This window comes from Dipodomys spectabilis, unplaced genomic scaffold (genome assembly GCF_019054845.1).
Source record: "Dipodomys spectabilis isolate Male_0828 unplaced genomic scaffold, ASM1905484v1 ptg000227l, whole genome shotgun sequence".
Taxonomy (NCBI): Eukaryota; Metazoa; Chordata; class Mammalia; order Rodentia; family Heteromyidae; genus Dipodomys; species Dipodomys spectabilis.
The window spans coordinates 522,517-550,379 of NW_024870904.1; the positions used below are offsets into that span (position 1 = coordinate 522,517).

The 27,863-nt window shown below is 39.2% G+C and overlaps 1 protein-coding gene and 1 pseudogene across 1 annotated transcript; both read left to right on the forward strand.

The window, feature by feature from the left end:
* Positions 1-105, forward strand: part of LOC122123284 — a 65,549-nt pseudogene extending 65,444 nt beyond the window's left edge.
* A 17,448-nt stretch (positions 106-17,553) lies between these two features.
* On the forward strand, positions 17,554-20,612 carry LOC122123254 (zinc finger protein 717-like). Its single transcript, XM_042697629.1, has 3 exons — positions 17,554-17,618; positions 19,032-19,121; positions 20,045-20,612. Exons 1-3 carry the CDS (start codon positions 17,585-17,587, stop codon positions 20,317-20,319), a joined length of 399 nt encoding a protein of 132 aa, XP_042553563.1. The 5' UTR covers positions 17,554-17,584; the 3' UTR covers positions 20,320-20,612.
* Positions 20,613-27,863: the final 7,251 nt, after the last annotated feature.

Sequence of the window (27,863 nt, forward strand, 5' to 3'; positions counted from 1 at the left end):
TCTTTCACCTGGAAGGCACACCATAACATCCATCACAGAACACAAGGAGAGAAACCTTATGAATGCAACCAGTGTGGAAAGACCTGGAGGTCATAGCTTAACACACATAAGTTGATTCACACAAATGAAATAACTTAGGATTGTACCAAATGGGAAAGTCTTTGATCTGTAAGAAAATTAAAATTGCAATACAGAACCTATACAGGATAGAGACCTTATGATATAGCACATGTGGAGTCCTCTAACTACAAGATACAACTCAGGGTTCATCATAGAACACACAAAACACACAGACACACACACACACAAACACACAACCTCACACTCAAAGAGGAGAGAAATCCTATGTAGCAAAAATTAATGGAAAGGTTTTCAAGAAACAGTCCTAACTCAGTTTGCATCAGAGAACAGACACAGGTGAGAAAATACAAATGTAACAATTGTGGAAAGTCCTTTACCAAGTATTCATGGATCCAAGTTCATAGGACACACAGCAGAGTAATCTTAAAAATATTACAAATGTGGAAATCCTTTGATCAGAAAGGAATACCTCATGTTCATCAGAGAACTGACTCACATAGGAGAAAAGAAAGTAGTGCATAGATCATACGTGAAATGACTTTCAATCAGAACTGAGTCCTCAGCATATGTGAGAGCATAGACAGGTAAGAAATTATGAGTATAGAAAACATTTTGCCAGGAGTCAAATCTGAACAGGTATTAGAGACCTGGACACATGACAGAATCTCTGTAAATATAAACATGAGAGGAAGTCTTTCAACCAGAAGACAACCCTCAGCAAGTATTAGAACATTCACCCAGGAAAGAAACCCATTGTAGGAAAATCTTTGTCAGAAAACCTGTGTAAATTATACAGAGAAATCCTTCATCGCAGAGATAAGCGAGGTGTGATGGAAAACCATTCTTCACTCTTCAGCTCTCTTTGAGCCAACATTTCTCACATTTTCATCGTGTTGAGTGGGGATGGTGTCATTCAATATTATCCCAACATGTGGAAATGACCAGTTATAACAAGTAATTCAGAGATTGAAGTTATTAACTTGCATCTTTTATAATAAGGAATGGTATGTTAGGGTAATTTGATAATCTCTTCTAAGAAATATGAGGTCTGTCCCTTTGGGACTGGATTCAGATCATCCCCAACATGGTTAGGGGAACAATAGTTGAGTGAAGACTGTTCTGATTGGAGGCAAGAACATGAGAACAACTTTTTTTCTATTGCTCCCTTAAGTCCCCCTCTATTTGTGTGATCCAGCATTACTGTACAAATGACTAGCTTATTCAGTGATTGAATGGAAGATCTACTGGAAGATATTAGTCCTTATTGCAGTACATACATAGTAGTAAATTTTTTCTCGGAGGGGTAACAATGCTCGATAGGAAATGTATTCATGACCTAATTCATATAATTGTATAACCAATTTGTACAGTATCTTTACAATAAAATATATATTATAAAAATATGGTGGATTTATAAAGACAAGAGTCTCAGCATTTTGCCTTGGGGGAAAACCTCAAAATATCTTCAGTGCTTGCTGTTTTATTTAATTAATCACTGGTGATGAACAATCACTGGTGATTGATTCACTCTTAGCCCATTTAGTTGTTTTGCTGAGTGAGCTATAATAAAACACCAGTGTGAATGGTGTGTCGCAACTGTGTTATCTCATAGATGGCCAATGTAGATATGACATTAGTGGAAATAATCAAGCACACAAAGATATTAATCTCACAAAAATTGAAATAAATACTATCTGCCACTTGAGCTACCGCATCACTTCTGGGCCCTGAGAGGAAGGAAAGAAGGAAGGAGAGAAGTGAGAAAGGGAAAGAGGAAGGGAAAGAATGAGGAAGAAGTAAGAAATAAACTATTCAAAAGAAGAATGTTTAATTTTTGGTGAATGGGAGAATTATTCTTTCAGAGGTATGGCTCAAGAAAAATGGCTTTTACAAAAAGCAAATTCTTGAATTGTTTACAGAACGATAAAGAGGATTTTATAAATTGATTTAATATTCAGTAATATTAAGTAAGGAGGTCAGGTGTGGCTGGTGCCCTATTGGCCACATGGTGGACAGTGGGGTCTGACATCTTGTCTTCATGCAGGGTGAAGGAAATGCCCCATCCATCACTTGCCTCCCAAATGATGGGTGTGGCTGTATCCCTGGAAGCAGGCATGGACATTTGTCTGATATGTTACTCAATCTGTTAGTTCAGTTTGTGGAACTGGGAATTTCCTGTAGCCCTGCCTCCTGCTTAGGCCCTATTTAGGTTGGAGCAGCAGTGGCACTAGATGCCATGCCACATGTCTCTGTGATCATGTCCTGTGTCCTGTCTCCTGGCTTGTCTCTGGTCATCCTAGTGTCCCAATTCATCACTCTCTTGGTGCTGATTGGTTTCTTGGTGTAGTTATTATTCTTTTTTTTCCTTTCTGTTCTGTTTCCAAGCTGTCTAAGTGTATTTGTGGACTGCAAGTCTTTGTTACAACAGGCTGCTTGCAGACTGTTAGCTGTGTAATAGACTCCAGTATTCCATCTTCCATAATGTGGCTTCCAACAAATATACTGTCTTCTTTTACAGAAACACAAAAGTTGACCTAACATTAGAATTTCTGGAGCCAAGATAGATGCCATTGTATAGTTATGCAATTAAAGATATCTTGGAAGCATTTAGAAAAAATGTCTGTTACATCAGAAAGTGCTTAATTAGTAAACCAAGACCAAGACTCCAGATCCTATATAAGCCAATCATTCTACATATGTCCAGAGCTGTTTGGTTACATGAAGAGCTCTACTTTCACACTTTCATGAAGGAATTTTTTTTCTTCCAATATCAGGTGTTGAACTCAGGAACTGAGTTGAAGCCAGCAGGAGCTGGCTTCAATGGAGATTCTCTCATCTTGGCCTCCATAAAAGCTAGGAATCAAAGCATGAGCCCTGTGGGCTGTCCTGAAGAAATCTCCCTCTGGGAACAGGAGGCTTGTGGCTTCAACAATTTCAGTATTTCAATTGTTCAAAAATAAAACTCCTCTTTACAGTATTTTCACAATAAAAAAAGAATCCTTAAATCTTGCCTATGATTCCATTTACAAGTTAAGGACAGTGGACTTCACATTGTAAGATTTAGCTAGTTGCTCCCTTAACCTCTTCCCTCACACTATTTACCCTTCTGCTTTTTTTTTTGAGGGGGTGGGGTGGGGAGGTCCAGTCTTGTGGCCTGAACTCTGGGTATGGGTGCTGTCCCTCAGCTCTTCAGCTCAAGGCTAGCACTCTACCACTTGAGCCACAGGGCCACTTCCAGCTTTTTTTTTCTTTTTGTTTTTGTGGTGCTGGCGAATTGATCCCTGGACCTCATGCATGAAAGGCAAGTGCTCTAACATTGAACCAACTTCCCAGCCCAACACTTCTACTTATCTACAGAGGCCTAGTAAAAATAAATAGGGGGATTGGGAGGCACCTGTGTGTGCCTTTGGCCTTCCTACTTGTACCACACACACACACACACACACACAAACCATCAATTTGGAAATCGCTCATTCTCTCATGTTTACAAACTATGCTTTCTGAGAAGGGATGGTTCACAGACTGGAGTCCTACCTAGGCCTGTTATATAGCTCAAATTATGAACCAACATACCACATTCATTTAAAGTATACCTAATGATAACATTAATGTTTTGTATTATTTTTGTTATTATCATTTGGCCAACACTTTGTTTGAACTCAGAATTTAAGGGACTTAATACTCACTGAATGGGTAAAATACTCTTTCCTTCTTTTAATTTAAGACCAGTAATTAAAAATGAGCAATTAAACTCCCTCATGTGTGGAATCCTAGCTACTCAGGAAGCTGAATTTAGATAGTGAGGCAACATTGTGGTCAAATTAAAAAATGAGAAGCAAACTAAAGCAAATCTGCACTTAACTTAGAAGGCAAGATTTGATTATCTGTTAAATCTACAAGCCATCTTTAGCTTTTTTAGGAACATGTTCCTAAAGCTGAATCTGTTTTTTTTCTGTTTTTCAATCTTGGACATAGTTAGGTTCATAACATGGAATGTCAAACAGAGTGAGAAATAAAAGAATCTCATCAGAGATCCTTTCATTCTTTCTTGCTGTTGACAGTGAGTAAAGATTCTAGAACCATGGCTTGGAGAGAAGCCAAATGAGAGAGTCAGAAAAGAACCTGTGTGATTTTATCCTAGAAGTTTCTGGTCAGAACATGATACTTGGACTGGTAAAGCATAAAGCCTTCTTATGGGAGAAGAAACATTCCTGAATCAAGTAGAGCATTAAAGTCTCCACTAAAGGCAAATCCACAGAAGAGTGAAGTCTTATGTATTACTAAACAATATTAACAGAAAATACACTCCAAAATGTAGATCCATAAAATGTAAAAGAATTTATATAGGTATGTGCTTTTGCTTATACTTGTTGGTTGATTACACAGGAAATTCTTTGATCCAGCATTCTGGTTTTTCTTATACTTACCCACAATGGTAATTGTTAATATAAAATGCATGAACTTTGCAGTGACATTCACAAAAAGAGAAAATCAATTCTGTTTACTTCAGTAAGGTGTTTTTGATAGGAAAGATGATATGAATCCTTTAAAAGCAGTGTTTGCACATTAGTACTGGGTTTTTCTAATTCACAAGAATGTTTTCTTACTTTGAGAAACTTAAAGAGAATTTATTATAGGCTAAGTGTTCACATTCACAATATTTAAGATGAGGAGTGTTACAACTTTCAAGGTTGAGTATTTTCTGTTTATTCTGGGATTTGAACTGTCCATATCCATATTAGTGACTGAATATCTTGCCTTAAAATTTTCAAGTTTTCTATTTCATATTATTTTTTAGGATATAATCTGAATTTCAAAGAGGACATTGTAACTGGGCTCTCATGTCTAATGGCTGTAATCTTAGCTACTTAGCAGGCTGAGATCTGAGGAAAGTTAGTATTATCCCCTCTTTTGCTCCTCAGCTCCACCCAGACCTGAGCTCCTCCCAGACCTAGATTTTTCCTCCATACTACTGACCACCCCTCTCTCTACCCACACCTACCTGAGCATGCACCTACCTAACTTCCTGCTCCCCAGCTCCTCTCCTACCTGAAGAAAGACAGATGCATGTGCTCTGTCTCCTGGGAAATATAGTCCTTCTAGTAAACTCTATAATAATCTTTGTCCTGTGCCTGCTTGTGGTCCCCTGGGATACACATGAAGGATCCCTACAAGGATCACAAAATAAATCAATGGGTAAACCGATGTCTGAGACACTTATCTCCAATAAAGTAGCCAAAGTAGCTGGATGTCGAGATGTGGCTTACGTGGTACAACATTATCATTGAACCAAATAATTTCATGGTCATTTTCCAGACCTTGAGTTCAAGAATCAGGACAAGCACACACATATCTAGGGCATTGTATTGTATTCAAATTCTATTTTATCAATTGATTAGGAACACATACACAGGAAGTCTCTCTTTTTTTTTTTTTGGTCGGACATGGGGCCTGAACTCTGAGTCTGGGAACTGTTCCTCAGCTCCTAAACTCAAAGTTAGCACTCTACAAGTTGAGCCACAGTGCACTGCAAGCTTTTTTTACTTATGTGGTTCTGAGGAATCAAACCTGGGACTTATTCATGCAGGCAAGCACTCTACTACTGAATCACTTGCCCCAAAAGTCTCTCTTATTTTAAGCGATGGAGAATAAGCTAATTATATCAGTGGAAAAATTGTAATGTGTCAGAACAGACATGTAAAGTATATCTGTGGGAGCAACATTTTGAAAGTTTCAAAAGCCATAGGAAGTGCAGAGGGTCAAAAGAGGATGAATATGTTTATATAAGACATTTTCAAGGAATGTTTAAGATTCATTGGCTTCAATTCACAAAAAGCAAGTTTATAAAGTCACATGGGTATGTACCAGAATCTCTAGGTTCAGGAGTATAAGTGCACAACTCCTGACTCTCCTTGTCTAGAGGACCAGAGGTTTGTCAGCCAGTTTCTGGTACCTGGAGGAACAAGTGCTAATGGCAGCACAAAACTATGAGCCCATAAGGTATCATTAAACCCAGACTGGGGAAAGACTCTCCCTAGGATCCTCAGATGGCTTCAAGTTACACCTCCCAAGAAGACAAGCTGGGCTTCTACCTCTTGGCTCTGACCATGGAATGCAAAACTGTACTTAAGAGCAAGTCCAGCAGCAAGGCAAAAAGAAAGAAACCCGAATTTGCAAACTAAAAACACCAACAGTGAGCAAGGAGGCATTGGCCTCTTTTCTCCCCTTTCCCTCAAACACACTTTCAAATGATCTGTGTCCTGATAGAAACTACAATTCCAATAATGCGATGCATTCACCTAGAGGAAGTGGGCCTGCTACAGGGTTTTCACTGGCTCCAGACACTTGGTCCTAAATGTGCATGGATGCATGGGGAACTCTCTCTCCCATCTACGGGAACTAAGGTGAGTTTCTCCTTGAAAAATCAGTTTACCTCCTGAAACTTTGTGAGATCAACCAAAAGAAAGAAATGTATTAGGAGCATTAGATATTTTGGACTTTTAATTCTTAGTTCTATTAATGTAATTAAAGTTATGAGACCCCATGGTTTTGTTTTTATTATTGTTAAAAATGTGTGATATGGTACATATAAATTAGGTCCCTTTTGCCTTAAAATTTTGAATATCTCCCTTCTCACATTAAAAACGTATTTGTACAAGCTCATGCCTGTAATCCTAGGGACTCAAGAGGCTGAGATCTAAGGATGCTGGTCCAAAGCCAGCTCGAGCAGGAAAGTTCATGAGCTTTCTCTCCATTAAACCACCAGAAAAATGGAAGTGGCCTTGTTGCTCAATTGGTGTAGAGCTCACCTTGATCTGAAGGGATCAGGGATAGTGCTCAGGCCCAGGGTTCAAGTCACACAATCAGGTATTTACAGCCATTTAACCGATTGATTCTGGGATCATTTCCCCCTGCTCTAATATATATATATATATATATATATATATATATATATATATATATATATATATATATATATATATATACTGAAATAAGATAGCAGGATTTTAAGGTAGACATACTTTATAATCTTTGAATTAAATTGATTTGTCAAACTCTCCTCATTACTTTCCAAAGAAACTCCCAAATTCCATCTATGAAATTTCAAGGAGTTTTTGGTTATTTGTGTCTGAAGTTTTCCTTTCCTTAAAAAGTTTTTTTCCCTGGTTTTGTTGTTGGTCCTGTGGCTTGAACTCAGAGCATGGGCACGGTCTGTGAGCATTTGCTATGCTCTACTTGCCTTTCTTTTATTAATTGCTTCAGGGAACTAGTGAAAAGTTTCCTCCCAGGGTTTCTTAGAAAATGGTACTCCTTCCCAAGACTTCAAAAAATGCTTGTCTAGGGAGATTAGGTTGAATGTGGGTGGAGGTATAGATTAGGGTAGGTCTATATTCATGTGAAGCTTGATCACTTGCTCCAAACCAGTCTGTTTTTTCTTTTCTGTTTTGCATACCCCATTTTCTTTTGATTTTCTACCTCTTCTCTGACCCTAGAAGTTTCTGGAAGCAACTGTAGGCTACATATCTAGGGGTCCTCAGACTTGTCTTCCCAGACTATATCCATTACACTGTGGAATAAACCTTTTGCCTCTCTCCCTCATATCAGACATCCTAAGCTGTCTCTGAATGATTTGTTGTGATTGTTGATGATCCTTTCCCCACATCATGACTGGGAAGGATTGTGTAGGAAATATTCATGCCTGATATTCAGTCCTCCAGTGCATAGGTTCTCCATGCCTCTTTTAGTGAACCTGAGTTATTCCTCATGAAAATGGAGATAATGAGGCACATTTGGATGTATAGATGGCAACATTGGAGCACCTATAAAATATGAAGCAAAAATAATTCTTTCTTTCTGTAAAAGTTAAATGTAAATTCCTGAAAGGCAAGGAGATAAGGATCAGGTAAAAATGGCTGCTTCCTAAACTAGCTGTGTCACATAGTTTTCATTGTTCAAGGTTACATTTTTCAAACACTCATTTCTAAGTATTATGTTTATTGTACTAGTATAAATAGAGTTTACTTCCTACATTATTTTTGAATTGTTCATTGCTCAAAGACTTGTCTCACTATTTGTTATACAAATATTATGTCCTCTCCTTGCATTGATCTCAATTATTTAGTGTTGTAGATCCTGAGGTAGAAGGTACAAGTATGGAAAGGTATTCAGGGATAGATTATGGCTCTGACTTCCTCTGGAAGAAAAGGTGAATGAATGGAAAAATGTGAGCTTATGCATAGCACTTGTAGAATTCATTTGTCAGGATATGTGGTGCTTCCCACTTGGGTTCCAGTATTCCTAGAGATTCCTTTGTTGATAATGATCCACCACCATGGAGGGCCTGTGGACTTCACTTCTTGTCCGCTGTTCTGGTGTTAGGAGCCTCCCAATATTCACTGCAGGACTGGTCTCAGAGGAGTGACGTGATCAGTGGTAACTTACTGGACCTCATGTTTGTCAGCCTGTGTGGACAAGCTCACCCTGACATTGTAGACTGGATGCTGCCTTGAGGCCAATTTGCATGAATGCCTGTCTTGATTCCATACCTCTGCTTCAGAGACCTGTTTTGTTTCATGATTCCTTGATCACTTACAGTGCAAGCTTGTGTTATGTATCTGTACAGGCTGGTAGTTGAGCTGCGTATTATTTTCAAGGATGGGCTGTTGTTTCATGCCTCTTGCAGGAACAATTGTAGTTTCACAAACCTTATAAATCCTCTGAGATTACTATTCAATTACCTTAACTTATGTTGCCTGTTTAGCTGATAGAACAATGATGGTAGATTAAGTTTGGGTCTCTGTTTGCTATTGAGCTTTAGAGGGCTCTTAGCCATTGCTGCCAATTTTTGGGAATATTGGTTGCCAACCTTATTGTACCCCAACTCTTCTTGCTAGTTCTACTCCTTCTGCTGTGAACCTTATGCAAACCATATATACAGCACTACATGTTAATTCTTTAGCTAGATAAATTTCTGGTGCCCTGGGATGCAGGTGGAGTAGATAAAAAGATTGTGATATGTTTTATGATTTGGAAACAGCAGTGATGTATGTTGATAATCAGGTGGACCTGCTAATGATGTGGTTAAAAATGATGTGTCATGCTAATGGTCAGTACATCTATGTTGTTCTTCTTAAATATGATGGAAATATGACTTGGACCACTATCCAGTGACATATTTGAGGAATATGGTCCGTTGATAATTTAAGCTTAGACATTATGCAGCTTCAGGGTCAGATATCTGATAGTGGTCACTGCACCCTATAGGTAGCACACCCCCAAATTAGCTGCATCACTTCTCCATTACCTGCAGGGATTCAACCTGGACAATAACACACCTTTTGCTATATCTTAGGCATTTTGCTCTTTCTTCTTTTCGTATGCCTTTTTCTTCCATTCTTCCTGAGATATATGATCTGCTGCTTTTTCAAGGTTCAGGCTGATAGACACTTGCTCAATTTACAAAATGATAAAGGAGAGACATTGGAGACCCAGAGGTGCCAAGAGCTGGCAAGGTGTGAGCAAAATCTCCACAACCACTGGCCCTATTCATAGGAGGGAGTTTCCCTATTACTTCTGGCCTTGCAGGCTTACCTGTAGAAATTTGGTGGACAAAGGTTGAACTAGAATGAGGAAGGATGCATATGATCTGCACTTGCTGGCACATTGGGTCCTAGAAAAATGTGATGCAAGCATTGTGCACATAGAGAAAATGTCTATAGCTAAGGTCATTGCTGGAATAAAGAGAAATTCATCATTGGTCTTGTCTCTGTCTCTTCCATTATCATCCCCTTGTTCTTCTGGAGCACTGCTGGAGTTGTGGCTGGCCCCAGCAGTGGTAGTATGCTTACCTAGCATGCAGGAAGCCCTGGGTTCAAGTCCTCAGTACCACATACAGAGAAAAAGCAGAATGTGGAAATGTGGCTCAGTAGTAGGGTGCTATTCTTGAGCAAAAGAAGTTCAGTGACAGTGTCCATGCACTGAGTTCAAGCCCCAGGGTTGGGACAAAAAACACAAGAAATGTGTGTGCTGGGTGCTGGAGCCTCATGTCTGTGATCCTCACTTTTCAATAGGCTGAAACTGAGGATCCCAGTTCAAAGTCAGACTGGCCAGCAACATGTGTGATACACTTATCTCCAGTGACCACTAATAATCCGGAAGTGTGTTGTGGCTCACATAGTAGAGCACTTGAGCTCAATGATGGTTCCCAGGCTCAGAGTACAAGTGCCATGACCGAACAACAAACAAAAAAAGGATAAAAGTATAAATAAATGCATCAGAAATATAGGCTTGAAAAGTTTAAACTACACTTCACAGATAGTCTTGGAAGCACTCCAGTGTTTTCTGATCCTTTTCTCCTTGCCTCTTAGGAATTAACTTTTACAGAATGAAATTAGGTTTTCTTTATATTATTAGAGGTTCTTTTAAGTTGAAGTCTATAATCCAAATATGCCCTTTGATTCCCAGTTTTCATGAGGAATAGTTCAGCTCCACAAAATGGACATTCAAAACCCATACACTGGAGAAGTAAGAAAGTTTCCAATCCAATCCATCCCAATTATGTTGTATGTAAAGGATCACCGAAAATCACAATAAACTTTAGGAGACAAGTATAAGATCTCAGATTATGAGAGAGAGAGAGAGAGAGAGAGAGAGAGAGAGAGAGAGAGAGAGAGAGAGAGAGAGAGAGAGAGACTTCCAGACGCTGGGGTGCCTGCAGGAGCAGGCAAAATGTGAGCAAAAGCCTCAGGGCCATTGACTCCCACCTTCAGGACTGCAAGTCCTTGCCCTTTATGGTTTGAGGAAGTGTGTGTTCTAGCTGATTGGCCTGGGGCTTTAAGTGAAGGGAGGCTTTGGTGGAAAACATAGATTGAAATAGAATGAGGAAAGAAGTGTGCTGTTTGCCCTTATTGACAGAGTGGGCTTAGACCAATATTACACAAGCATTTGAGAGACATAGCAGAATTATGCCATCAGCCCACTCTCTGTCTCCTTAATTATCATCCCATTGGCCCACAGAAGTCTTGCTTGTGCTCTGATGAGACTGGGGCAGGAGACAAAAGATTTATTCCACAGCTTAATGGATAAGATTTGAGAAGACAAGTCTGAGGTCCCCTAGATATGTAGCCTAAAGCTACTGAGAGGAACTTTAAGTTTCAGAGAGGAGGTAAGAATATTAAAGAGATTTTCACATGCAAATATGAAAAGACAAAATCAGACTGGTTTGCAAGTGATTAAGCTTCACATCAACATAGACCTACCCTAAACTTCACTCTTCTACACACCTGCATTCATTCTGACCCCCAAATCACTCTCTTTGTAGGAAAATCAGGGTAATGTGCCATGTACTTAAGAATCCCTGTGAGGAAACTTTTCACTACTTACCTGAAGAAATTATTAAAGGACATGCAAAATAGAGCACAGCAAATGCTCACAGGTAGTGCACAAGCTCTGAGTTCAAGCCACAGGACCAATAGCAAAAACAATCATAACACCCTTAGATGAAAAGCAAACTTCAGAAACAATCTAAAAGTCCTTTTGATTTAATAGATAGAATTGGGGATTGTCTGGAAAGTTAATTGTTAGATTTTTACGAAATCCAAATCAACAGAAGGATTATGCTGCATATCCACTTAACCATCTTCCTATTCTAAGCCCTTGTGTACAGTACAGCAATGGGAATTGACCTGGTATAAGTTCAGTGTCTGTGAGTACCTTTGTGAGATGAGAGGGGAGGTATTAAACAAGTTAAGGCAAAACAGAGATATAATTTACATTCAGCAGAACACAGGAATGGAACAAGAAGAAATTTATGAGCAACACAGTCACATAAACTCAATTTCATTATTAGAACTAAGAACCAAACAGTCAATGCATGCACTTGTCCCCATGTATTTATCTTTTGTGGCGGGTTTCAGGAAGGAAATAGTGTTTTTCAAGTAAAATTCAGCTTAGCTCCTACAGCAGGGAGAGAAAAGTCCCATTGCATTCAAGCATTCTTGTGACCAGGGTGGTGCCGGGCATTGTGGGAATTGTAGTCTCCAAGAAGGACATTTTCTTTGAAAGTCCTGGGTTGTTTTTGTTGTTTTGGAGGGTGGAGGTGGGGCAGAAGATCGTTTTGCGCATGTGTCTCCCCGCCCACCACGGGCATTTTAAGTCGGCTTCTTCTGGGTTCTTTCCCTTTTCCTTGCTGCTGGAAGTGCCCTGAAGTAAAGTTTGGACTGCCATAGATAGCAGCCAAGAGGCCGGCACCCAGCTATGGGCAGTGCAGCTTGGGAGCTGTAACTTGAAGGAATCTCAGGCTTTGGAACTGATGTCAGGTAGGTACTGTGCGATTGCTGCGGGAGTCTCCCCTCCACCGGTTTCTTTTTCTTTTTCTGTTTCTGTTTGGTGGTTGGTGTGGCTGAAACTCTGGGCCTGCAAGCACCATTCCTGAGCTTGTCAGCTCAAAGCGAGAGCATTATGCTTCAGTTAAAACTCCTACTGCCCCCTCCACACTTTTCTCCAGTCTGGAGTTGGTAATTTGCTTGAGGTTCAGGAGTTTGTGCTGTCATTAGGCTCTGGGCCCTGAGGTGTAAGAACCTGGTTCCCAAATATCTGAGAGCAAGCTGGGTGATTCTGCAGATGAGGAGAGCCCAAGAGCTGTGCATTTGTCCTCCAAGACCAAGGGATTCTTCTATTAACCCATATGACTTTATTTGCTTTGCCTAGGTGTAAGAGGAGTACAGGGAGAATTCTAGTGAAATTGTGAGGTGTGTGACTGCCTTGAGTCTTCTTACATTGAAGTTGAATTTATTGCTTCTGTGTTGTTTCTCCTAGAGATATTTTAGTCTGTTTGGATTGAGTTTTTAATCTCCTGGCTTGATTTCACATGTGTTTGTATTCGACTCTGTTTCTAGAGACAGTTGTACATGGGATATTGGATATTGGTCCTGTATTTTTAGGAATGAAGCTTAGCAATGTTTGAAGCAGAGCACCCTATGAATAGGAATCTCCATCATCAATGGACAGACCCTGTCAATTCTGAGAAGCCCTAAAGAGAAAAACAGAAAAGCACAGGAAGGGGAAGATGTTGCTAGCTTCCTTTGCTTTATGCCAAAATTGTTGCTACTTCCCTGAGCACCAGATTCACGTGGTACTCTTTCCTACACCACTCTCAATCACTTTATGTTGTTGCAAGATTTAAACTAATTTCTAGGAGGCGTGATGAGCTGGATTGAGGAATAAGCCAGAGCATAGTTATCAAAGGATATCTGAGGCTGTGGTTTGGGATGTTGGAATAATTGTTATGACTGAAAGTATCTAGTCATGTAGTAATCCCTAATCCTCTTCTTGCTAATTTATTCAGCCTGTTAACAATGATTTTTAGTATGTCATCATGCAAACTTACATTAAGTGTGCCATCTATGGATTTGCTAATGCTAGCTCTAATCAGTTGGTTGTGCCTGGTAGTATGGCAAGTGTTGGTCTGGGACATGTGGCCCAAAAAGAAAATTCACAGAAGAAAACTTGAAGTAATATGTCTTACTTAAGATTGTATGCTTTGTAGGTGTCACTTATCTTCAGGTGTGTCACACCTATATCGATTATTTTATGTTGTATCTTTAGGATGGCCAAGGTTCTTCGCATGACTGTTTAGAGAAATGAACGTTAGGGACTTCTCAAACCTGGGTTTACCTCATCTTTACTCATGTCCCTTTGGCCAAAGCATTTTAAATGGCAAATTGCTAATCATTGCATATGTGTGCAATGGTTAGAGTGAAATGTGCCATTTGACACCCACTATTGAAATAGTATAACATAAGAAATATATTCTATATACATTTTTTATGTAACTTTGGGTGAAAATTAGTGAGTTACATCATACATGCTTTCCATGGTGTTTAAATATGTAAATGAATGAGATAGAACACAAAATCCAATGGATTCCTAGGATGCTTTTGCATTAAAAAAGCAGTTAATGGGCTGGAAAGGTGGCTCAGTGGTAGAGTGCTTGCCTTGCATGCATGAGGGCCTGGGCTCCATTCCTCAGCACCACATAAGCAGAAAAGGCTGGAAGTGGTGCTGTGGCTCAAGTGGTAGAGCTCTTGCCTTGAGCTGAAGAGCTGAGGGACAGCACCCAGGCCCAGAGTTCAGGCACCAGGACTGGCAAAAAAAAAAAAAAAAGGAAAAAAAAGCAGGTCATACATCCTGAAGTATATTCAGTAATAACGAATGACTTTTAGTGGAAATATATGTTTTTGCTTTCAATTATTCAATAATTTTTTCCCATTTAGTGTCTACATAAATATATAAATTAGTAGGTTTAATAATATCTATCTATCAGGAAATGGGCTGGATTTGTGTTTATTGGACACTTTAATGCTCTGCCTAAGACATTAAAAATTCTTCGCTTATAGGAAGGCTTTACGTTTTCACAATAAAAAATAAATAAAAATTAAAAAAAGAAGGCTTTACAGTTTTCCAGTCCATGTATCATGTTTGCAAGAGGAAATTCTGGGCCCAAAATCTCACAGATTCATTTCTGAATGCATCATTTCCCTTAAATCCCAGCCATGCTTCCAGAATCTTCTGCTCATTGTCAGCAGCAAGACAGAATGAATGGATCTCTGGTGAGTTGATTTTTTAATTTTTCATTTGTTTTCCATTCCACTGTATCAACCTAAAGATATCCAAGAATTAAAAACAATACCAACCACACAGATTCAGCCTCAGGAATATATTCATAAAGCAGATAAAGAAGGCTTGTAAATTAGCAGATAAAGATTGCTTGTAGGTTTAGCAGATTGAATGGTTATATTCTAAGTTGAATTCAGATTGGCTTCAGAATGTCTAGGTTTCATCTTGTCATAAAATGTAGTCATACCTGTTATGTGATGTAATGACACCAAGCAGGTTACTTCTCATGGAAGGTGAAGGATAGATTGCCACCAGATCACTTCCTCATGAGTAACATTCAACTATCTCAATGAAATTTTCCTGGAATTGCTGAAATAGTATGGTCATGCACACCTTCATGTGTTCTTAAGGCTTGATTAACCTATATGTACTTAAATTACTCTCCATATATAGTTCTTGCACTGCTTCATGGTGTTGGTCTTACTTGAAACTTAGCCTGTATTTGTTGCTAAGCTTTATGGTCTTTCTACACATTCCTGTTTGTTTTCTAAAGTATTCTCACAAGATTTCTTTCCTCTATTTTCTCTCTCCATTTTTGATTTTCTACTCACTAGTGTTGGTTATTTTTCTTACTCTCTCTTTGTATCTATCTTTTATCATGTTTTTCTTTTTTCAATCCCTCTTTCCTCCATATGTGTCTCAGTTGTTTCTTTTCTTCAAATGATCTATCTGGAACAAGATTTTCTTAGTGATCAGCTTTATGTTGCTTACATGGCTCTTAGGATTGACATTTTTCTTACCCATAATATAGGAACATTGTTGCCTAGACAGTTCTAAAGGATTCCAGAAACAAAGAAAATTAGAGAAACACAAAAACATAAACAGATAGACTTAGGGGAAACCAGGGTTCCGAAGGCTCTCTGGCAATTTGTCCCTGGGTGCCAGCAAGCTAGCATAGTTCCTTGAGTTCACACAGGGAAGATTACCATTGATTATATGCAAAAATGAAGTATCTATAGTAACAGTACAATCAGAGCCAAAACAGGTTGTGATGAAAGCATATGTCCTTATTCTCATGAGACAGAAGACTGTCGCCCAGAGAAAATGCAGACATGGAGTTCACTTTACATAGCCTTCAAGGTCAACAGCACCTCCGTTTCAGATGCTATCTTTCCAACAGTATGGAGAAGGCCTGTACTCCAGTCTCTTAACACTCTCCAGAATTCTCTTTTAAGCCTTTTGCGGCCACCTCTCAGTTCTCTCAGTGCTGTCAGGCTGGAATTCCAACCTCTCAAACCTTTTCCCCTTCAGCTCAACTTCAGAGTTCCCTACAGAAAAGTACTTCCTTCTACCAATTGATACACTACAAGAAAATCTGTTTTCTCCTGATTTTGTGTTGGTCTAACTTCATTTGATGTGCTATTCAGTTTTGTTTTTCCTTCCCACTACTTTTGAATATTTTAATTCACTGCCAGTATAAGATTGGAACTAGTGTTGAAAAAAAAATAATACAGTGACGAGATGTTCTCTATTAGAAATATCACTGTCACAACATCTCACAGATGTTTGCTCACTAATTGATTTTGATCTCTGAGGTATTTCACTATTAACTAACACAAGTGAAAATATAAGCTTAGAGATCTACTGGAGAAAGGACTCAGGAATATGTAACGCATTTGAGCATTTGGTCATATTTATCATTTTTGTCATCTTGAGGGTTCCTTGAGCCTCTCTATATTTGCCTTCACCTTCCATGAAGGGCTATTAAAATAAAAACCTTGTAAGGAACATTTTTTTCCCCTCCACCTTTATTTTGTATTGTAGAATGTAGGCAAAGTTTACAAAATTTCATGGTAGCAGTTCTTTTTTACATGGGAAGGAAATATCAGGGTATCTATGACCATATTTCAATATTTAGCATTTAAACCAAACATGGTAAACCACGGATATTTTTATGTGGGAACTCAATTAAATCTTATAAGGGCCTAATCAATCATTGGTTACTTTCTGGAGTACAGTTACTGTTTTTTTTTTTTTTTAATATTCATGTGGACACTGCTTTTCATAGATCTAGCAATGTTCTATGTTCTGTATTCCATGTGATATCCTGAATGTGTGCTGCTTGCTTTTGAGAGAAGGTCTAAATAGGATTTATGGTGAAGCAGTATGTGTCAAACAGGAAAAATATTGGTTTAATTCATTTTTACCCTGGTGTGTACTGAAATTTTATCAAAAATGATAATATAATTTTTCAGACACCTCCTTAGACTTAATGTTATCATGCCAGATTATTGTCTCCTTAGAGTTTTTATCTTCTCTCTACTGCTAGCAGCAGAAATATGTTTGTGTGCATTATGGAAACTGTAATTTTTTATTGGTCTTGGGGCTTGAATTCTGGGTCTGGTTGTTTTCCCTCAGCTCTTCAGGTTAAGGTGAGTGCTACCACTTGAGTGACAGTGCTACTTTCATTTTCTGGTGGTTTATTGGAGATAAGTGTCTCATGGACTTTCCTGCCTGGGCTGGCCTTGAACCTTGATCCTCAGACCTCAGCCTCCTGAATAGCTAGGATTACAGGCATAAGCCACCAGCGACCTGCAAATCTGTGTATTTTAATGACCAGGTTTATGTATTGTCAAATGTTTCTAATTTGCTATTTAATTTTCCCAGTGAATAGTTAACAAAGCTAGCTGCAAACATTTTATGTAAGACAAAAGCATACCTGCAACATAATGAAATTCCAGGTTGGAATTCTCAAAACCCAGTCTAATTTCTTGATGGAAATGTGCCATTACAGAAGCTGATGTCATTTGATGATGTGGCTGTGAACTTCACCTGGAAGGAGTGGCAGGATCTGGATTCTGGTCAGAGGAACATTCATAGAGATGTAATGCTGGAGACCTATAGCAACCTCATGTCCTTGGGTGAGCAAAGGTTATTTTTACTTGGAAGATCAAGTGCTTTTATTTTAGTAGACATTAGACTATGTTATTTAGGGAGATGATTCCAGTCCATTCCCAGGTAAAAAACTGCTAGTATATAAGCCAGTCAAATTTGAGTCTGAGAGCTTGGTGTTGTTTGTCTTTCACACTAGTGCTTGAGCCACCATTCTATTTTCACTTTTGTTTTGGGGCATATTCTGAGTTTCCATGCCCAGGTTGGTTTCAAGCCTGCCTCTTCTGATCTCACCTCCTAACTGTAGGATTACAGGTGTAAGCATTTGGACCATTACAATTTCTAAAAAAAAAAAAAAAAGATTCCAGGCCATGGGAATTGTTATTTTTTTCTAAGGGAAACTTAAACTTCATTATATGTAACACAAGAGTTAATTTTATTCTCGTTATTTAGGAAAGCAAATCAATAGTTGGACAAAAGTTCTAAGCTATGATCCACTAATAGGAGACTTACTTCCCAGACTTGGGTAATTGTTATAGGTGGATCTACAGTCTAGAATAGAACATACATTACTACTGACAGTATGCTCTGGAAATCAATAAGTAAAAGTGTGTATTTTTAAGCCAAACCTGCTACAGGGTTTAGTGCTTCAAGCTACCAATCCTAGATACTCTGGAGGCTGACATCTGAAGATTTCAGTTTGAAACCAGCAGTGTAGAAAAATGACCATGACTTTATCTCCAATTAACCATTCAAAAACTAGAAATGTAGAGGAGACTCAAACTAGTAGAATGCTATCTTTTAGCAAAAGAGCTGAGTTCAAGCCACACAGTTGGCAAAATAAACCCAAAGCTGTATGCTACTCCACCATGGAGCTGTTAAGAATTGAGAAACTGGGCTGGGAACGTGGCTCAGTGGTAGAGTGCTTGCCTTGCATGCTCAAGACCCTGGGATCGATTCCTCAGTACCACATAAGCAAAAAGAAAAAAGCCAGAAGTGGCGCTGTGGCTCAAGTGGTAGAGCTCTAGCCTTGAACTGAAGAGCTGAGGGACAGCAAGCGCCCAGGCCCAGAGTTCAGGCCCCACGACTGGACCAAAAAAAAAAAAAGAATTGAGAAACCATGGGCTGGAAAGGTGGCTCAGTGGCAGAGGAATTGCCTTCCATACATGAGGCCCTGTGTTGGATTCCCCAGCACCACATAAGCAGAAAAAAAAATAGCCAGATTTGGTTATGTGGCTCATGTGATACAGTGCTAGCCTTGAGCTGAAGATCTGCCAGACAGTGCCCAGAACCAGAGTTTAGGCCCCAGAACTGGACCCCCAACCCCCAAAAAACAATTGAGGAACCAGAATTAGGAGCAACCTTGTGAACAGGATGTCTGCGACCTTTCGTTAATGATGACCTAGCAAGAGCAATAATTCTCCACTATTTCTTAATCATAGGACACGGTGTTCCTAAACCTAAATTGATTGTGATGCTGGAACAAGGTGCAGATCCATGGATAAGAGAAGCCTCAGACAAGAATTTCACAGGTGAGTTAAAGCATCTTGAATGGTGATGATGGGTCCAGAGCCCAGTTGGTCTGTTTATCTTGAGGTGTACAGAGCAATAGTATTCCTAGTGCCCTTGAGTCATGTGTGGCAGAGAACTAGGTGATCCTTTGTCTCAAGGAATTGTCAATCCAGAATTCACATGGAGGCAAGCTGAATTTGGTGTGCCAGTGTATTTAATGTTAGGAATTCTTTGTCTGTAGAGAAGTCATTCTTTTTTTTTTTTTTTTTGTTGCTCGTGGGACTTGAACTCTGGGCCTGGGTGCTGTCCCTCAGCTCTTCAGCTCAAGGCAAGCGCTCTACCACTTGAGCTACAGCGCCACTTCCAGTTTTTGGTGGTTTATTGGAGATAGGAGTCTTACGGTCTCTCCTGCCGGGGCTGGCTTTGAACCACGATCCTCAGAACTCAGCCTCCTTAGCATCTAGGATTACAGGCGTGAGCCACCAGCGCCCGGCAGAAGTCATTCTTTAAGAGAAAAAGACAATAAGAAATGTACAAAAGGAGATCCCATTTTCTTTTAAACTAGTATTATGCAGGTAGGAGGAAAATAGGAGAATGGTAGTGCTGCTATTCTCTGATCAGGACAATAGCTTATGAGTTGTGCTGGGCATAGAGTGAGATTCAGAATGGAAGCATTAAGAGTATGTTGATGAATAATTTCAGTAAATATTTCCTAGAAAAAAATAGAAAAATCTGAAATACAGAAAAACATTATTTTCCATTTTAAAATGTCAATACTACATTCATAGTTAGTACGTTGCAGAGAAAAGTTTATATTCTGCACAAAACAATGCTTTGATATTTGAAAATCTTGTCACAGTTAAAATGTGAGAAAATACCATTACAGTAAGGAATGTGTGGATCTCATTTACGTTTTTGCCTATTTTTCTGTTATGCATTTTAGATGTCCAAGAAATGGAGGATGTGATTAGCACCTGTCAGGAAAGTCACAATAAGTATCTCTCTGAAGTAGCAGTCAGGAATAATAACCCAGAAGAGGAAAAAGTGAGACTTTTAAGAAGTTTTAATTTGAGCTCAAAACAGAAGTCAGAACTGATTAAGAATAATGGGAACTCCTTAGGGATGAGGACAGAAAAGGTCACTGGGTGTCAGAACATGGGTGTTTTCAGTGAACATGGTAAGATGTGTGCTGTACATAGTCCCCAGGTGTCTTTGTAGTTGAAGAATATAAACAATGTAAAAGGTCTTTCACTGAGAAGACACACCCTATTGTCCCTCAGAGAACACATACAGGAGAGAAACCATATGAAAGTAAAATGTGTGGAAAGATTTTCACCAGTAAGGCATACCTTACTGTCCACCAGAGAACACACACAGAAGAGAAACCTTTTGAATGTAACATTTGTGGAAAGTCTTTCACCTGCAAGACATATCTTACCGACCACCAGAGACCATACACAGGAGAGAAACCTTATGAATGTAACATGTGTGGAAAGTCTTTCACCAAGAAGTCAAACCTTACTGTACACCAGAGAACACACACAGGAGAGAAACCTTATGAATGTAATATGTGTGGAAAGTCTTTCACCAAGAAGTCACCTCTCACTGTCCATCAGAGAATACACACAGGAAAGAAACCTTATGAATATAACATGTGTGGAAAGTCTTTTACCCAGAAGTCACACCTCACTGTCCACCAGAGAATACACATAGGAAAGAAACCTTATGAATGTAATGTGTGTGGAAAGTCTTTCACCCAGAAGACAACTCTCACTGTCCACCAGAGAAGACACACAGGCAAGAAACCTTATGAATGTAACATGTGTGAAAAGTCTTTCACCAAGAAGTCAAACCTTACTGACCACCAGAGAACACACACAGGAGAGAAACCTTATGAATGTAATATGTGTGGAAAGTCTTTCACACATAAGTCACCCCTTAATGTTCACCAGAGAAAACACATAGGAAACAAATCTTATGAATGTAATGTATGTGAAAAGTCTTTCACCCAGAAGCTGCACTTTACTGTCCACCAGGGAACACACACAGGAGATAAACCTTATGAATGTAACATGTGTGGAAAGTCTTTCACCAATAAGTCAAACCTTACTGTCCACCAGAGAACACACGCAGGAAAGAAACCTTATGAATGTAACGTGTGTGGAAAGTCTTTCACCCAGAAGATACACTTTACTGTCCACGAGAGAACACACACAGGAGAGAAACCTTATGAATGTAACGTGTGTGGAAAGTCTTTCACCAAGAAGTCATACCTTACTGCCCATCAGAAAACACACAGGAAAGAAACCTTATGAATGTCATATGTGTTGAAAGTATATCAGCCAAGATATATATGTTACTGTCAACCAGAGAGCACACACAGGAGAGAAATTTTATGAATGTAAGCTATGTGGAAAGTCTTTCACCCAGAACATACACCTTTCTCTCCATCAGAAAAAAACCGACCAGAGAGAAATGTTATGTATGTAGCAGGCACGGAAATTCTTTCACCTGGAAGGCACAACTTAACATCCATGAATGCAACCAGTGTGGAAAGACCTGGAGGTCACAGCTTAACACACATAAGTTGATTCACACAAATGAAATAACTTAGGATTGTACCAAATGGGAAAGTCTTTGACTTGTAAGACACAGCTCAGGGTTCATCATAAAACACACAAAACACAGAGACACACAGACACACACACACCCTCACACACAAAGAGGAGAGAAATCCTATGTAGCAAAAATAAATGGAAAGGTTTTCAAGAAAAAGTCCTAACTCAGTTTGCATCAGAGAACAGACACAGGCGAGAATATACAAATGTAACAATTGTGGAAAGTCCTTTACCAAGTATTCATGGATCCAAGTTCATAGGACACACACAGCGGAGTAATCTTAAAAATATGACAAATGTGAATAAGGGAAACCATGGGACCTATTTTTGCAATATCAAGTATATGTATGAGTCAAGCAGAAAAGGTCAGATAATGTGGTGTTAGGAAAATGAACCCTTAGCTATGTATTTAAATGTTGTTTTTTTCTTTCATGCATTTGTTTCTAATGCATTTATAAGATTATTTCTTTGTGGCTTTGTATGTCCCTCCCCCACAGTATAATCCCTGGTTTCACTATATTTGATGTCAGTATAATTTCTGGAGGAGAAGGGGAAAAACAAGTCATTTAAGCATACAGGTGGACCTGTTGCAACAATGAGAAGTACAAGTTGTCATGTCAAACATGAACTTTACAACTTTGGTGGGGGGGGGAGAATAGGGTGGTGGGGCGGGGGGAGGCTGGGAAGGGATGTGAAGGGTAAACAAAGGAGGAGGCTGCAATGCTTGATAAGAAATGTACTCATTATCTTGCCCATGTAATTGTAACCCCTCTGTAAGTATGTTCACAAAAAAATAAAATAAAATGAAAAATATTACAAATGTGGAAATCCTTTGATCAGAAAGAAATACCTCATGTTTATCAGAGAACTGACTCACATAGGAGAAAAGAAAGTAGTGCATAGAACATATGTGAAATGACTTTCAATCAGAACTGAGTATTCAGCATATGTGAGAGCAGAGACAGGAAAGAAATTATGAGTATAGAAAACATTTTGCCCGAAGTCCCATCTGTACAGGTATCAGAGACCTGGACACATGACAGAATCTCTGTAAATATAAACATGAGAGGAAGTCTTTCAACCAGAAACCAACCTTCAGCAAGTATTAGAACATTCACCCAGGAAAGAGGCCCAATGTAGGAAAATCTTTGTCAGAAAACCTCTGTAAATTATACAAAGAAATCCTTCATGGCAGAGGTAAGCTAGGTGTGAAGGGAAACCATTCTTCACTCTTCAGCTTTCTTTGAGCCAACATTTCTCATCCTCTCATCGTGTTAAGTGGGGATGGTGTCATTCAATATTATCATTTGGCAAATACTTTTGCTTGAGCTCAAAATTTCAGGGACATACTGCTCACTGAGTTGGTAAAGTAACCTTTCTTTCTTTTAATTTAAAACCTGCAATTAAAAATGAGCAATGACACTCCCTCATGTGTGGAATCTTAGCTACTCAGGAGGCTGAAATTAGAAAGGTAGTATTTGTAGGCCATCCAATGCAAAAGCTTCACGAATATGGTTTCTTAGCCAATAAAAGGATGGCTCTGGTCATATGTGCCTATCTTGTTTGCTACTTGTGATATGTAAGTATAAAATTAGTGTGTTGAAAGGCCCAGACAAAGAAGCAAGACTCTAAGGTGAAAAATCAGTGATACAAAAAGGCATCTGGTATAGAAGGTGAAGGAAGCCTCACAAATTTTGTCCCTGAATTCAACCTGAGGACCGCTAATATGATCTGTGCAAACAATGCATTCTTCCAATTATTTAGTGGAAGAATTTGGATGTGGTTTACAGAATGATAGGTAAACAGACCTTTACTGAGATTGCAAAAGGACCTTTGCATATGTCTATATGAATTTTTTATCCTATTCTGTGGAAACCATGAGTCCTGCTTGGATCAAGTAGTTAAGATATCCTGATCTAACAGGGCACTGGTGGTTCACATTGGAATTCTTAATTGCTCAAGAGTATGAGTTTTAAAATCACAATTGAAAGGCCAACTATGTAGGAAATGCTCTGAAACTGTTTTCACCTAATTTCCCACAAGTAATGCTGTGAATCATGTTGATAGACTGTCATCACTTTTGTTCCTTTATTACAAAATCTCAGGGACAGTACCCAGGCCCAGAGTAGAAAGAACTTCAAGGCCGGGGAAGATATTTTTTAAAATGGGTTCTTTGGCTTTCATGCAGGAAAGTTTCCACTCCTATAGGAATCTGAAATACTCCATAGGGTATAGTCATTGTCCGTCAATTGAAGTTGATATTGAAATGTCTTAAAGCCTGGGTAATGATAAATTGTCACACATAGTTTGGTATCTTTTGTCATGTGAATAGACATGCCTATACCTTTATATTTCTGACTAGTTCATACATCCTTGCAGAGGTTCAAGTTACTATGTAGGACAATGTGGTCCACATCTGTAGGAATTAGACATTCCAAGAGAGATCTCAACATATAAAATGTGGCCAAATATTTCAATATACTTGAAACAGTATCATAAGAAAAGGAGTCAATAGTGATCATTTAACATCCCAGAATACCAATATATTTGAATGAGAAAACAATGGTCTTCTAATGTGTGCACACAGATGTAGGAGAAAGAATCTTTTCAGTCTATTCTGTCCAGATGTGTAGAAGCAATTTTGTTGTTCTTCCCTTATGGATTGCACTTTATTTCACGGCCACTCCCAGGGGTGAATGACAGGATGTTTAGTTTCAGCTCATTCTAAAAACTCCTATGTCCTGAGAAGAAAAGTGGTGAACCATGATTTGGGTACATATTCACCCTAGACCTAACCACTAAGAGTGGGTTAAGTTATATAATTTTTCAGAATGTCAATGGTCCTACCACAAGGTTCATCCTGTAGCAATATCCAAAGTTAGGCTTTAGAAGAGGTCTGCCTTTGTTCAAAGATTTCAACTCTAAATTAGATTATTTTCAATAGCCATTCATTGAATGTTACTGGATAAAGTATACAAGCATAGTCACATCTATGTAACAGAACATTGTGATATCATCAGCAGGGGAAGTTCATATGACCCAAAGTCATGACCCTGAAGAGTCTGCTCTCCAGAGATCTAAGTATTTAACCCAAAACCTCCAGTTCCCAAGCAATCTTGATCCCAATGAGAGAGCAGGATTTTAGGTGAACCCTTGTTTCTTCCTGAGGTTAACCTGGAATGATGCATCTCACCGTGACTGGAAGGGACAGAAGCTGGGATACTGAGCACAGTGGATACTGAACAAGGCTATCATAGGATTTTCACTAGAACCTCAGGGACCACCCAAGGCCTCCTTCCATTACCTTGAGCACTTATATCTTTAGTGTTGTCCACCTCAAGGTCATTTTTCCTCCCATAATTAGCAGAGTATTAAGTGTACATTTTTCCTGCTCCTTTGAGAAACATCTTAGCCTAACCTCTCTTTTCTGTTTCCTCAATGAATTCTGAGGTTCTTTTAAATTTTTTTTGTTCATGTTTCTGGATCAGAAACATCCGTGTATGAAGTCCCTGTTATAAAGTTGTCAGTACTTTGAGAAAATCACTACTTGGAGCATCCACAGCTAACCATCTTTTCTTCACTTGTCCATGGGGTCTGAGCAAAACCAAGCCAAATCTTTATATGTGCATTCTAACTTAAATGTTTGTTACCAAAAGTTTGATGTGGAGATTTCATCAGGTGTGTTGGAAGTTGGCTGAGCTCAGAATGCAAGGTACAGGAAAGAAAAGATTGGTGAGGAGACAGCCAAGGAAAGGAGCACAGTGCCAAAGTCTTCATGCAATATGCAAGCCTGGCAAGCCCCTTGGGACAGGAGTGAGGAGCCCAGAAGAGGGCCTGTGCTACCCATCAGTACACTACCAGCACCACATGGCACCTCCAGCATGGGACATGGTGTGCCCAGGTTTCAGGAGGGCTGACTGTTGACACAGGGACCTGTTAGTCAAGTTAAGCCAGTGGCCTAATGTAATTGTCTTGTCTTATGTAGATGATACAATTGCTGTGGACAAGAAGAATTGGTAGTAAAACTGTTGTCTGATGAGCTAGTTAAAATTCTTCAGGATATTTGTGTGTGTGTGTGTGTGTGTGTGTGTCCTAAAAAGAAATTGAAAAGTAGTTCAGAGAGAACTCAAATGACAAGAGTGTCAGACTTAATTCCTCAGCAAGATGGATCCTTTACAATCACAACCAATAAGTGAAAAGGAAAGGTTTCCTTCACTTATTTTTACCTACCTTCACAAAGACCATTGTGTTCAAGATAATAAGAACAGAAATGTATGTGTTGATGCTTACTGTTGTACAACAGCTAGTTTACAAGTGACAGCAGAGGCATAAGTCTCTTCTGTGTGCGGCCCTGCACTCACTGGAAAGGAGGACAGTAGTATTGAAAGTGAAATAAAGTCACTTGTAAGTTTGTCTTTTAAATTGCAGGGAAGCATTGACTAATTTAAATGAGCAGACTTTTTGTTTTGCTGGTCCTTAGGCTTGACCTCAGAGGCCAGGTGCTGTCCCTGAGCTGCTTTTGCTAAAGTGTAGCATTCTACCACTTGAGCCACAGCACCATTTCCAGGTTTTTCTGTGCATGTGGACTTGAGGAATAGAACCCAGCTCCTCATTCATGCGATGCAAGCACTATACCACTTTGCTACCTTGCTTGTACTATAAGTAGACTTTTTATGTTAAAAGAAGAAAGAATAGGTTGGTATGGAGTATCCACCTTCCATGTGCAAGTCCCAAGGTTCAATCCCCCAAAGTGAAAGGAAGAAAGTAGAAAATGGAATGATATGAAGTATACAGATACAAGAACAAAGAAAAATAGAAGAACAAAGGCAATGAGCAAGTTTTTAGGTTTTTGTTTGTTCATAATTGTTTCTTTTTTCTTTTAATTGTTGGCTGTGGGGTTTAAACTCAGGGAGGGCCTGGCATATTCGCTAGGCTTTTCACTAAAGGCTGGCATGCTACCACTTCCAGCCAGAATGTCACTTCTAGTTTTCTGGCATTTAATTGATGATAAGTCACAATGAATTTTCTGCTGATGGGGTGCTGAGGAGTGGAACCCAGTGCCTCATGTATGGAAGGCAAGCACTCTACCACTGAGCCACACTCCCAGCCCTGCATCCTTTCTGAAAATAGTGTGGTTGGGGCTGGCAATGTGGCTTAGTGATAAAATGCTTGCCTACCATGCATGGAGCACTAAGTTTGATATCTCAATACCTAACAAACAACAAAAGCTACCAAACACCCCTAGAAGCACTGGTGTTGTAGCTCAAGTGGGAGAGTGGTAGCCTTCAGAATATTGAAATTCAGGAACAGTTCCCACACCTTGAGTTCAAGCCCCAGGAATGTCAAACAACAGCAACAAATGAGCAAATGAAAACAAAAAACCCAGTGTCAGCAAGTTTCATTGATAAACACCACACACAGACACACACACACACACACACACACACACACACACACACACACACACACACACACTTTTTTTTTAAAACCATATTCACCTCCTTTACTGTGTGTGCTCACCCTCCGGGCTCCAAATGCTACCTACATCCATAGGAGAACTTATTGTATGTTTCTGTTGTTTTTGCATTCTTATAAAAATTATTGTGGGGGCTGGGAAGGTGGCTCAGTGGTAGAGTGCTTGCCTTGAATGCCTGAGGCCCTGGGTTCAATTCCTCAGTACCACATAAGCAAAAAGAAAATAAAAAGCTGAAAATGACGCTGTGGCTCAAGTGGTAGAGTGCTAGCCTTGAGCTGAAGACCTGAGGGACATGGTCCAGGACCCGAGTTCAAGCCCCACGACCAGCCCCCCCCAAAAAAATTATTGTAAAGGTGATATATATATATATACATATACATCTGTACATACATATATCTGTATGTCTATATATACATATATATGTACATATACATATGTATGTACATACATATACATATGTATGTATATCATACATATTTACATCTATGTATATATACATATGTGTGTATACATATATACCGCTATGTATATATACATATATACAACTATGTATATATACATAGGTGTGTGTGTGTGTGTGTGTGTGTGTGTGTGTGTGTGTGTGTGTGTGTGTGTATATATATATATATATATATATATATATTTATATATATACATAGAGGTATATA